We start from the raw sequence: 12,895 nt of genomic DNA on the forward strand, positions 1-12,895 counted from the left end.
CTGGAAGAGACTTAAACAACAACTTTGGGTAGTGAATGTTGTACTTCTGTTTCTTACTAATGGAAGCAATTACTGGAGGATGATCTACCATTTTAATGGGATACACTACCTGGCCCAACTTCAATCTGCACTTCCTTGCTCCCTCTTGAGCCGACAAAGAATAGTTAACTCGCCCCAGAAAATCCATTCCCAACAAAATCTGACCAGGGAATGCAAGATTCTCGACAATCGTGCAAGTGTGTGGGTAAGCTTCTTCCTTACCTACTTCAAAATTGAGAGTGGCCTGGCCCAAGATATTAATATGTTGACCATTCACTGCTGTTAAATGCTTCCCACAACGCTTAAGGCGTGTCTCTTTAAGTGTGCTGAAGGCTGACTTTTTAATGAGAGTTGCTTGACTTCCGGTGTCCACAAAAACTGTCAATCTCACACCTTCAACCGTCATCTCAAACGTAGGTCTGCCACCACCCGAGGCGTGATTTTCTCATGATTCTGTTCTCCCCTTCCGGCATCTCGCTTTTACGTGGCCTCTTTTCCCACAATTAAAACAAGTACGCGAGTCCCACCAGTCATTACGTGGGGGTTGTTGCGGGCGACCACTGCCCACCGCTTTCGTCTGGGGGGGTCCTGACCTATTGCCCCCTTGTCCGCTCTCTACCTTCCTGCTCACCGCATTGACATATGGCGACGTCCGCGCCTCCTCCGCATCCAAGTCCTCATCTATATGGTCTTCGGCGTATTGTACGAGTTCCCTAAAACTCAGGGAAGCCGTGTCCGTAGCGAGGTATGGACCGATATGAGCGGGCAAGGCCTTACAAAATAGCTGCTTTGCAAACCGTTCCTCCTGCTGCGCATCGTACCCCAACTCCTGAGTGAGATCGCCTATCCTGGTCCTAAGGAAGGCACCAAAATCTTTTAATTGAGTACCTTTATCCCTCTGCAATGACGTTAAGTAGCGACGAGCCTCCTCTTTAGTAATTTTCGCCTTAAATCGGTCCTTGATGGCCTGCACGAATTGTGGCCACGTCACCAAATGCCTGAATTCCTCAGACTTCCTCAGGGGCCCGTCGCGACCCACACATGCCCCAGTGGCCAGATTAATTTTAGTTTCATCGTCAGGAGCCGCGGCTAACACAGAATCCATCTCCCACAGCCAATTTTCCACACAACGGTTGCGTTCCACTTTATTCGATGGGAGTTCAGCACAATTTAACCTTGGCAAGGACAACTTCGGGAGTGACGCCACAAGTCCCGGTCTATAGGATGGAGTACTGGGAGTGTAAGGGGGTGCCTGACCAGGGGGGGAAGGAACTATGAGGGGTTGGGTGTAGGATGGGGATAGGGGTTGGGAGTGGGGTGAGGAGGGATTTCCCAGTGACCAAGGGGCTACCCCAGGTGAGTAACTATTTGAGGCACTACTCTGATAAGGTGGTTGTTGACCCTGTTGTTGATTGTGTGAGGGTTGTGAACCGTTCTGTCCTTGTAGTAACTGTAGCAGCATCTGTAGTACCTGTGGTTGTTGTTGTGCAACCTGGTGTACTTGTTGTTGTTGTTGTGCTACCTGATGTACCTGATGTTGTTGAGCAACCTGTTGTATTTGTTGTTGTTGTGCAACCTGTTGTATTTGTTGTTGTTGAGCAACCTGTTGTATTTGTTGTTGTTGAGCAACCTGTTGTTGTTGTGCAACCTGTTGTACCTGTTGTTGTTGAGCAACCTGTTGTACCTGATGTTGTTGAGCAACCTGTTGTACCTGATGTTGTTGAGCAACCTGTTGTACCTGATGTTGTTGTGCTACCTGTTGTACCTGTGGTTGTTGAGCAACCTGTTGTACCTGATGTTGTTGAGCAACCTGTTGTACCTGATGTTGTTGTGCTACCTGTTGTACCTGTGGTTGTTGTTGTGCAACCTGGTGTACTTGTTGTTGTTGTGCAACCTGTTGTACCTGTGGTTGTTGTTGTGCAACCTGGTGTACCTGTGGTTGTTGTTGTGCCACCTGTTGTACCTGTGGTTGTTGTTGTGCAACCTGTTGTACCTGTGGTTGTTGTTGTGCAACCTGGTGTACCTGTGGTTGTTGTTGTGCCACCTGTTGTACCTGTGGTTGTTGTTGTGCAACCTGTTGTACCTGTGGTTGTTGTTGTGCAACCTGTTGTACCTGTGGTTGTTGTTGTGCTACCTGTTGTACCTGTGGTTGTTGTTGTGCAACCTGTTGTACCTGTGGTTGTTGTTGTGCAACCTGTTGTACCTGTGGTTGTTGTTGTGCAACCTGTTGTACCTGTGGTTGTTGTTGTGCAACCTGGTGTACTTGTTGTTGTTGTTGCAAAAACTCAAGTGCTACTCTACCTTAAATACCCGCACTACGGCCAAGATGTTGATGGCTGCCCTCAGCCCCGAGGATACGGGCTTGCGGCCCTGTTCCTAATACACTCCCAAGACACACTAATGAAATTTAGTTTTTCCAACTTATTGCTGGGAAGGATTGCTCCTCCCACCATCTAATACAGCCCCAGGGCTCCACCCATTATTTTGGCCCTGGCCAACCATTTAACACGTAGGCCTGAGGTCTGGCTCTCTAGGGCCAATAAGGACTTGGCCCTTATCTCAGGCCAATCACCTTCACTGATCTGTCGTGGAAAGCTACATGAATTTCTGAAGATTGAGTCAGCTCTCCCCAGCTAGAGAAGGGGGACAAGGCGCGTCTATGGAGCCCAGACACCTGCGAGCGATGTTTACAAAACTGATAATTTATGTTCAAGCCTGTCTCCTCTAAGATAGGAGTAGGGACATTTGACTCTGCCTGGTATGGGGAAGGCCGCTGCTGAGAGGGAAAGAGAGGGAATGAGAGGGAACATCTGAGTGGGGAATTGAGTGGGAGAGCCAAGGTATCCACGACCACCCTACCCTCAGGTCAACCTCTTGACCCTGACAAATGGGCGACAAGGGGGGGGGGAGGAAGAGGAGGAGACGAATGACGGCCAAGGGGATGGGAGAAGGAAGGAGGGGAGAGGGAGAAGGAAAGGAGGGGAGAAGGAGAAGGAAAGGAGGGGAGAAGGGGAGGGAAAAGAGGGGAGAAGGGAGAACCAATGATCTGAGCCCCAGATCATTACAGGCAGACTCTGCTTGTCTGTTGGGAGGCTGCCGGCAGACTCTGCTTGTCTGTTGGGAGGCTGCCGGCAGACTCTGCTTGTCTGTTGGGAGGCTGCCGGCAGACTCTGCTTGTCTGTTGGGAGGCTGCCGGCAGACTCTGCTTGTCTGTTGAGAGGCTGCCAGCAGACTCTGCTGGTCTGTTGGGAGGCTGCCAGCAGACTCTGCTGGTCTGTTGGGAGGCTGGCAGCAGACTCTGCTGGTCTGTTGAGAGGCTGCCAGCAGACTCTGCTTGTCTGTTGAGAGGCTGCCAGCAGACTCTGCTTGTCTGTTGAGAGGTTGCCAGCAGACTCTGCTTGTCTGTTGGAAGGCTGCCAGCAAACTCTGCTGGTCTGTTGGGAGGCTGCCAGCAGACACTACTGGTCTGTTGGGAGGCTGGCAGCAGACTCTGCTGGTCTGTTGAGAGGCTGGCAGCAGACTCTGCTGGTCTGTTGAGAGGCTGCCAGCAGACTCTGCTGGTCTGTTGGGAGGCTGCCAGCAGACTCTGCTGGTCTGTTGAGAGGCTGCCAGCAGACTCTGCTTGTCTGTTGAGAGGCTGCCAGCAGACTCTGCTTGTCTGTTGGAAGGCTGCCAGCAAACTCTGCTGGTCTGTTGGGAGGCTGCCAGCAGACACTACTGGTCTGTTGGGAGGCTGGCAGCAGACTCTGCTGGTCTGTTGAGAGGCTGGCAGCAGACTCTGCTGGTCTGTTGAGAGGCTGCCAGCAGACTCTGCTGGTCTGTTGGGAGGCTGCCAGCAGACACTACTGGTCTGTTGGGAGGCTGACAGCAGACTCTGCTGGTCTGTTGAGAGGCTGGGTGTTAGTCAGCTGTCAGGGGCTGCTTCCTGGGGGTGGAGGCCTGGTCGAGGACCGGGCCGCGGGGACACTAAAGCCCCGAAATCATCTCAAGATAACCTCAAGATTGCCTAGTACCATCATTAAGGATGTATTTCGTTCATATATATTATAATTAACACAGCAAATAATTTAGCAACTGCTCCTTGCTCTCTTATTTAATTTTGTGAATTAATTTGTCTGCTCTAAAATATCCAAGTTATTCATAGTATTAATTCAGTTATTCATAGTATTAATTCAGTTATTCATAGTATTAATTCAGTTATTCATAGTATTAATTCAGTTATTCATAGTAATAATTCAGTTATTCATAGTAATAATTCAGTTATTCATAGTAATAATTCAGTTATTCATAGTATTAATTCAGTTATTCATAGTATTAATTCAGTTATTCATAGTAATAATTCAGTTTTTCATAGTATTAATTCAGTTATTCATAGTATTAATTCAGTTATTCATAGTATTAATTCAGTTATTCATAGTATTAATTCAGTTATTCATAGTATTAATTCAGTTATTCATAGTATTAATGCAGTTATTCATAGTATTAATTCAGTTATTCATAGTATTAATGCAGTTATTCATAGTATTAATTCAGTTATTCATAGTACTAATGCAGTTATTCATAGTATTAATTCAGTTATTCAAAGTATTAATGCAGTTATTCATAGTATTAATTCAGTTATTCATAGTACTAATGCAGTTATTCATAGTATTAATTCAGTTATTCATAGTATTAATGCAGTTATTCATAGTATTAATTCAGTTATTCATAGTAATAATTCAGTTATTCATAGTATTAATTCAGTTATTCATAGTATTAATGCAGTTATTCATAGTATTAATTCAGTTATTCATAGTATTAATTCAGTTATTCATAGTACTAATTCAGTTATTCATAGTATTAATTCAGTTATTCATAGTATTAATGCAGTTATTCATAGTATTAATTCAGTTATTCATAGTATTAATGCAGTTATTCATAGTATTAATTCAGTTATTCATAGTATTAATTCAGTTATTCATAGTATTAATTCAGTTATTCATAGTATTAATTCAGTTATTCATAGTATTAATTCAGTTATTCATAGTATTAATTCAGTTATTCATAGTATTAATTCAGTTATTCATAGTATTAATTCAGTTATTCATAGTATTAATTCAGTTATTCATAGTATTAATTCAGTTATTCATAGTATTAATTCAGTTATTCATAGTATTAATTCCGTTCTTTAGTATTTTAATTTACAAATAAAAGTACATAACCTCTCTTGTTAGTGTCTGGAATTATTGAAACAAGGCAATTAGGGGTCATGTGACTGGTGTGAATGACCAGTTAACTAGACTAGTGAGTGGAAGTGAAACAAGCAGGAATGTAAAGTATAATTCTATACTTTAGAACAACATTTTAGAATTAGAATTTAGATTTAAGTTGAAGAAAGTCTAAGTAAGGCAGCGCGACTTTACTGGAAGAATAAGACTGGGAGAGAATGGTGATGACACCATGATGAGTGGTGATGACACCGTGATGAATGGTGACGACACCGTGATGAGTGGTGATGACACCATGATGAATGGTGACGACACCGTGATGAGTGGTGATGACACCATGATGAATGGTGACGACACCGTGATGAATGGTGATGACACCGTGATGAGTGGTGATGACACCGTGATGAGTGGTGATGACACCGTGATGAATGGTGAAGACACCATGATGAATGGTGATGACACCGTGATGAATGGTGATGACACCGTGATGAATGGTGATGACACCGTGATGAGTGGTGATGACACCGTGATGAATGGTGAAGACACCGTGATGAATGGTGATGACACCGTGATGAATGGTGATGACACCGTGATGAATGGTGATGACACCGTGATGAATGGTGATGACACCGTGATGAATGGTGATGACACCGTGATGAGTGGTGATGATACCGTGATGAATGGTGATGACACCGTGATGAGTGGTGATGACACCGTGATGAATGGTGATGACACCATGATGAATGGTGATGACACCGTGATGAATGGTGAAGACACCATGATGAATGGTGATGACACCGTGATGAGTGGTGATGACACCGTGATGAATAGTGATGACACCGTGATGAATGGTGAAGACACCATGATGAATGGTGATGACACCGTGATGAGTGGTGATGACACCGTGATGAATGGTGATGACACCGTGATGAATGGTGATGACACCGTGATGAATGGTGATGACACCATGATGAATGGTGATGACACCGTGATGAATGGTGAAGACACCGTGATGAATGGTGAAGACACCATGATGAGTGGTGATGACACCGTGATGAATGGTGATGACACCATGATGAATGGTGATGACACCGTGATGAATGGTGAAGACACCATGATGAATGGTGATGACACCGTGATGAGTGGTGATGATACCGTGATGAATGGTGATGACACCGTGATGAATGGTGATGACACCATGATGAATGGTGACGACACCGTGATGAATGGTGAAAACACCATGATGAATTGTGATGACACCGTGATGAGTGGTGATGACACCGTGATGAATAGTGATGACACCGTGATGAATGGTGAAGACACCATGATGAATGGTGATGACACCGTGATGAGTGGTGATGACACCGTGATGAATGGTGATGACACCGTGATGAATGGTGATGACACCGTGATGAATGGTGATGACACCATGATGAATGGTGATGACACCGTGATGAATGGTGAAGACACCGTGATGAATGGTGAAGACACCATGATGAGTGGTGATGACACCGTGATGAGTGGTGATGACACCATGATGAATGGTGAAGACACCGTGATGAGTGGTGATGACACCTTGATGAATGGTGATGACACCATGATGAATGGTGATGACACCGTGATGAATGATGACTAATGCAGTCAAAGATAAATATACTACAATAAGAAAGGCTCTTTCTCTAAATAACTGTAGACTACGAAGTCTGGTTCAGTACTCAAGAGTACTGGTTCAGTACTCAAGAGTACTGGTTCAGTACTCAAGAGTACTGGTTTAGTACTCAAGAGTACTGGTTCATTTTTCAAGAGTACTGATTCAGTACTCAAGAGTACTGAACCAGTACTCAAGAGTACTGGTTCAGTACTCAAGAGTACTCGTTCAGTATTCAAGAGTACTGGTTCATTTTTCAAGAGTACTGGTTCAGTACTCAAGAGTACTGGTTCAGTACTCGAGATAGTACTCAAGAGTACTGGTTCAGTACTCGAGATAGTACTCAAGAGTACTGGTTCAGTACTCGAGATAGTACTCAAGAGTACTGGTTCAGTACTCGAGATAGTACTCAAGAGTACTGGTTCAGTACTCGAGATAGTACTCAAGAGTACTGGTTCAGTACTCAGGAGTACTGGTTCAGTACTCAAGAGTACTGGTTCAGTACTCAAAATAGTACTCAAGAGTACTGGTTCAGTACTCAAAATAGTACTCAAGAGTACTTATTAACTACTCAAGATAGTGACAATGTCGGTCAACACTCGGACAAGGGGGTTTACTTATGGCTCAAGGAGACCCGACAATGAACCAATAGAATGCAACTCGGTTCTTAATTTAACTTAACAGACATTAACTTAATTAATCTGGCATAATCTAATTTATTCAAACCAAACACAACGTAACCTAAGTTATTCCGCCCTGACCCCATGATAACCCAACCTCTCCTGCCAACAGAAGCGAGCTCCGGAGAGGCGCTGCCCGCGCCCTGGTGCCCAGCCTGGTGACCTCGGCCAAGAGTGGTGACTACTCGGCCGCTGTGTACGCTGCCAGACTCGCCAACGAGCTGGTCAACCTGGAGAAGACCAGGAACAAGGTCTACACTGACTTCATCTGTGAGTGTTTACCCTCAAGTCTCTACGCTATGTATGTTATTATTGTTTGGGAATATTTAGGGTGAGAGTACTGCACAACGTAACATAACTACCTAAAACACACACACACACACACACACACACACACACACACACACACACACACACACACACACCAGGCTGGGTTCATATGAACTTCGAAGAATTAGGCCACTAAAGCTGGTATTTGTAAATAAAGTGGCACGGAGAATCCTAATGAGAGACAAAGGTAACTTGAGAGTTACAGAAGGCTGCAGAAAGATATACGTTTAATGTAACATACCTAAAGGTGAAATAATGAGAAAGATAAAATAGAACAGAAAGAGCAAGGTGGGAAGGAAAGAGGAAAGTTGGTGTGGGGGAGGAGGGAAGAGGAGAACAGAGAGAAAGAACCCACATGACTTACCAGTAGCCTCATTAACCCAGGATCCAGACCTATATCCTTCCCCCTGCCAAACCTTACCACCTCTCAACACCAATCTTCCCAACCACTTGAGCTGGATGGTAGAACGACGGTCTATACCGTCCATGCAGGTCGGTGTTCAGTCCCCGACCGTCCAAGTGGTTGTGCACCATTCCTTTCCCACCGTCCCATCCCAAATCCTTATCCTGATCCCTTCCAAGTGCTCTAAAGTTGTAATAGCTTGGCACTTGCCCCTGATAATTCCATCCCTCCCTCCCTCAACACCAAGCTATCATTTCATGCATTCCTTTTCACACCTTCAATAACTATACTCTATCGATCCCCATTAATTCCTTTTCAATGGCCTATGTCCAAAGCCCAACCCCCCTTACCATTTACCAAACTAACCACCTATAACTATTCTCTAATCTCAGGTGCTCTCCTCCAACTAGTCTTACGACCCTCTCCATACCTTCTACACCTGGACCAACCCAGTACCCACACACCCAAGCTGGGAGCTCCCATAGAGACTAGAGCATCAATGAAGAATATAACAAGCTGGTTCACAAATGCTGATGGAGTGGCAAACAAAGCAGAACTAAACGAAAGGACTGACGAAACAATCCCTGATGTTAATGCAATAGTAGAAACTAAACTAACTAAACATGATCAATAATGCATTTTTCCTGTGGCAATGCCAGAGAGGAAGAAGAAAGCACAAGGGTAAAGTGGAAGTGTCAATGCAGGTAAAAAAAAAAAAAGTCAACAGGTTGAACGAGATCAATTTCTGAGAGGACACCAATGATGCAAACTCTTCTTGTAGCTATATATTGTGTGGAAAAAAATAGTAAATTTGACTGTGATTTACAACTTCTCACTGGTGTAGTTGGTTTAAGTCTCTCAGTGCTTTAAAGTCTTTATGGAGGTGTTGTGAGTCCCCTCATCTCCGGGTCATCCCCAGCATCCTGGTGGAGTCCTCTCATCTCCTGGTCATCCCCAGCATCCTGGTGGAGTCCCTTCATCTCCAGGTCATCCCCAGCATCCTGGTGGAGTCCCCTCATCTCCAGGTCATCCCCAGCATCCTGGTGGAGTCCCTTCATCTCCAGGTCTTCCCCAGCATCCTGGTGGAGTCCCTTCATCTCCAGGTCATCCCCAGCATCCTGATGGAGTCGCCTCATCTCCGGGTCATCCCCAGCATCCTGGTGGAGTCCCGTCATCCCCAGCATCCTGGTGGAGTCCCCTCATCTCCAGATCATCCCCAGCATCCTGGTGGAGTCCCTTCATCTCCAGGTCATCCCCAGCATCCTGATGGAGTCCCCTCATCTCCAGATCATCCCCAGCATCCTGATGGAGTCCCCTCATCTCCAGATCATCCCCAGCATCCTGGTGGAGTCGCCTCATCTCCGGGTCATCCCACAGATCTGTGTGGTCTGTGTCTCTCTGACTGTGTATGTCTTATTGTGACAATAAGTCTGCCTCTCTGTATCTTTCTCAGACTCTCAGCCTTCCGCGTTTGTGTCATATGCTTCAGGATCCCTTGTACACACACATCTGCCACAATAAGGCAGTACTAAGGGGTTTCAACGTGGTACTCACTGATACCTCATACACTTCCAGAAGTCTTAACTGATTCCTCATACACTTCCAGAAGTCCTAACTGATACGTCATACACTTCCAGAAGTCCTAACTGATACCTCATACACTTCCAGAAGTCCTAACTGATACCTCATACACTTCCAGAAGTCCTAACTGATACGTCATACACTTACAGAAGTCCTAACTGATACGTCATACACTTCCAGAAGTCCTAACTGATACCTCATACACTTCCAGAAGTCCTAACTGATACCTCATACACTTCCAGAAGTCCTAACTGATACCTCATACACTTCCAGAAGTCCTAACTGATACCTCATACACTTCCAGAAGTCCTAACTGATACCTCATACACTTTCAGAAGTCCTAACTGATACCTCATACACTTCAAAAAATCCTAAATGATACCACGTACACTTTTTGAAACTCTTTTTAACAGTTTTCTCACTAATATGTACTTAATGAAGCCTACTTAACCTGCATAACGTACTTAAACCTTTTAACCTAAATGAGTTAAAATCAGCCTAAGTACATGGTATTCTTTATGTGTACATAAGGGCGTAAATGGCCTTCCTTGAGTGTGGATGCTCACTTTGTGTGCCAGTGTGTGGTGGTGGTGGTGGTGTAGGGGGTCCAAGACGGTTCCCAGGTGAACTCAAGGTGTGTGTTTGGTCTGGGAGGGAGCGGGAAGGTGGAGTCTTGCTCAGATCGTTGTGAGAGTGTTCCTAGGTGACCTCAAGGCGCTGCTGGGTGGGCGCTGCTCTCTGCTGGTTAATCAATAGCTGCATGAGAGGCACTTCTGCTCTCTCACTCACACACTCACTCTCTCTCTCTCTCTCTCTCTCTCTCTCTCTCTCTCTCTCTCTCTCTCTCTCTCTCTCTCTCTCTCTCTCTCTCTCTCTCTCTCTCTCTGTCTCTGTCTCTCTCTGTCTCTGTCTCTCTCTGTCTCTCTGTCTCTCTGTCTGTCTGTCTCTCTCTCTCTCTCTCTCTCTCTCTCTCTCTCTCTCTCTCTCTCTCTCTCTCTCTCTCTCTCTCTCTCTCTCTCTCTCTCTCTCTCTCTCTCTCTTCAATAGCAAACAACCGCTGTTATCCTATGTCCATTGACTGATGCCAGCCTCTAGAAACCCATCTATCTGGTGAGCATATCATTAATATCTAGCTGGAAAAAAATAGGTTTAATGGTAACTATTACGTAAGAGACTGGATGAATCAGGAGCCATCTTTGTGCCAGAGCCTTACTGGGCCTGGGGTCACATCCCAGACCTGGTGACTGACTGGGCCATAGCCACAGGCCTAATCATCCTAAGTGGAGACAGCACAACTTTCACTAACCGGGGATCCTTGCTTACACAGACTCCGGTTTCTCAAGCTCGGAGGTGCCCCTGGGGCTGCCCTCTGACCTGCAGAAGTTGTCCCGCACCTCCCCGGCCACAGTGGACGCCTCTCCTGTGGGGGAGACCTCGACGACCTCGTCCTCAGGCAGCTCGCCAGACGCAGGTCTGGACTTCCTCCTCCCGGGTGCTCGAGGACGACCAGCTCGCCCCATACAAGACCCCTTCACTAAGGCCTCAGGTGAACCTTCACCTCTCTAGCTTCCCAAACTTGTGTATATGAGATATATATATAATATTTGTATATAAAATTACATATTTATTCTGGTCCATGAGTTCACCGCGCGTCTGGTGGGCAACTGGACGCTGGTTCGATTCTCCTCTCCTGAGCCAAACATGTTCTGATATACTTATCATGTAATTATAATTTTGCTTTGGAGGAATATATTTTGTAAGATTTATTAAGAAGGCAGATCACTGTAACGGGCTCCCTGACCCATGGGAGACTGAAGCCTCCCTGACCCATGGGAGACTGAAGCCTCCCTGACCCATGGGAGACTGAAGCCTCCCTGACCCATGGGAGACTGAAGCCTCCCTGACCCATGGGAGACTGAAGCCTCCCTGACCCATGGGAGACTGAAGCCTCCCTGACCCACGGGAGACTGAAGTCTCCCTGACCCATGGGAGACTGAAGCCTCCCTGACCCATGGGAGACTGAAGCCTCCCTGACCCACGGGAGACTGAAGTCTCCCTGACCCATGGGAGACTGAAGCCTCCCTGACCCACGGGAGACTGAAGCCTCCCTGACCCATGGGAGACTGAAGCCTCCCTGACCCACGGGAGACTGAAGTCTCCCTGACCCATGGGAGACTGAAGCCTCCCTGACCCACGGGAGACTGAAGTCTCCCTGACCCATGGGAGACTGAAGCCTCCCTGACCCATGGGAGACTGAAGCCTCCCTGACCCATGGGAGACTGAAGCCTCCCTGACCCATGGGAGACTGAAGCCTCCCTGACCCATGGGAGACTGAAGCCTCCCTGACCCATGGGAGACTGAAGCCTCCCTGACCCATGGGAGACTGAAGCCTCAATGACCCATGGGAGACTGAAGCCTCAATGACCCATGGGAGACTGAAGCCTCCCTGACCCATGGGAGACTGAAGCCTCCCTGACCCATGGGATACTGAAGCCTCCCTGACCCATGGGAGACTGAAGCCTCCCTGACCCATGGGAGACTGAAGCCTCCCTGACCCATGGGAGACTGAAGCCTCAATGACCCATGGGAGACTGAAGCCTCAATGACCCATGGGAGACTGAAGCCTCAATGACCCATGGGAGACTGAAGCCTCAATGACCCATGGGAGACTGAAGCCTCCCTGACCCATGGGAGACTGAAGCCTCCCTGACCCATGGGAGACTGAAGCCTCTCTGACCCATGGGAGACTGAAGCCTCAATGACCCATGGGAGACTGAAGCCTCAATGACCCATGGGAGACTGAAGCCTCCCTGACCCACGGGAGACTGAAGCCTTCATGACCCACGGGAGACTGAAGCCTCCCTGACCCATGGGAGACTGAAGCCTTCATGACCCACAGGAGACTGAAGCCTCCCTGACCCATGGGAGACTGAAGCCTCCCTGACCCACAGGAGACTGAAGCCTCCCTGACCCATGGGAGACTGAAGCCTCCCTGACCCACGGCAGA

At 46.9% G+C, this 12,895-nt stretch overlaps 3 protein-coding genes across 3 annotated transcripts; all 3 read left to right on the forward strand.

Moving 5' to 3' along the window:
• Window positions 1-1,263: 1,263 nt before the first annotated feature.
• Window positions 1,264-5,210, forward strand: LOC138352057 (SUMO-interacting motif-containing protein 1-like). Its single transcript, XM_069304234.1, has 2 exons — window positions 1,264-1,279; window positions 4,216-5,210. The coding sequence occupies exons 1-2, from the start codon at window positions 1,264-1,266 to the stop codon at window positions 5,208-5,210; spliced, it is 1,011 nt and encodes a 336-aa protein (XP_069160335.1).
• A 268-nt stretch (window positions 5,211-5,478) lies between these two features.
• LOC123763756 (autotransporter adhesin BpaC-like) lies at window positions 5,479-6,882 on the forward strand. Its single transcript, XM_045751077.2, has one exon. The coding sequence runs from the start codon at window positions 5,479-5,481 to the stop codon at window positions 6,880-6,882; it is 1,404 nt and encodes a 467-aa protein (XP_045607033.2).
• Window positions 6,883-7,479: 597 nt separating this feature from the next.
• Window positions 7,480-11,502, forward strand: LOC123763755 (uncharacterized). The gene is made up of 3 exons (XM_069304235.1): window positions 7,480-7,505; window positions 7,687-7,844; window positions 11,216-11,502. Exons 1-3 carry the CDS (start codon window positions 7,480-7,482, stop codon window positions 11,452-11,454), a joined length of 423 nt encoding a protein of 140 aa, XP_069160336.1. The 3' UTR covers window positions 11,455-11,502.
• The last annotated feature ends 1,393 nt before the right edge of the window (window positions 11,503-12,895 follow it).

This window comes from Procambarus clarkii, chromosome 52 (assembly GCF_040958095.1).
Source record: "Procambarus clarkii isolate CNS0578487 chromosome 52, FALCON_Pclarkii_2.0, whole genome shotgun sequence".
In the NCBI taxonomy this organism is placed as follows: Eukaryota; Metazoa; Arthropoda; class Malacostraca; order Decapoda; family Cambaridae; genus Procambarus; species Procambarus clarkii.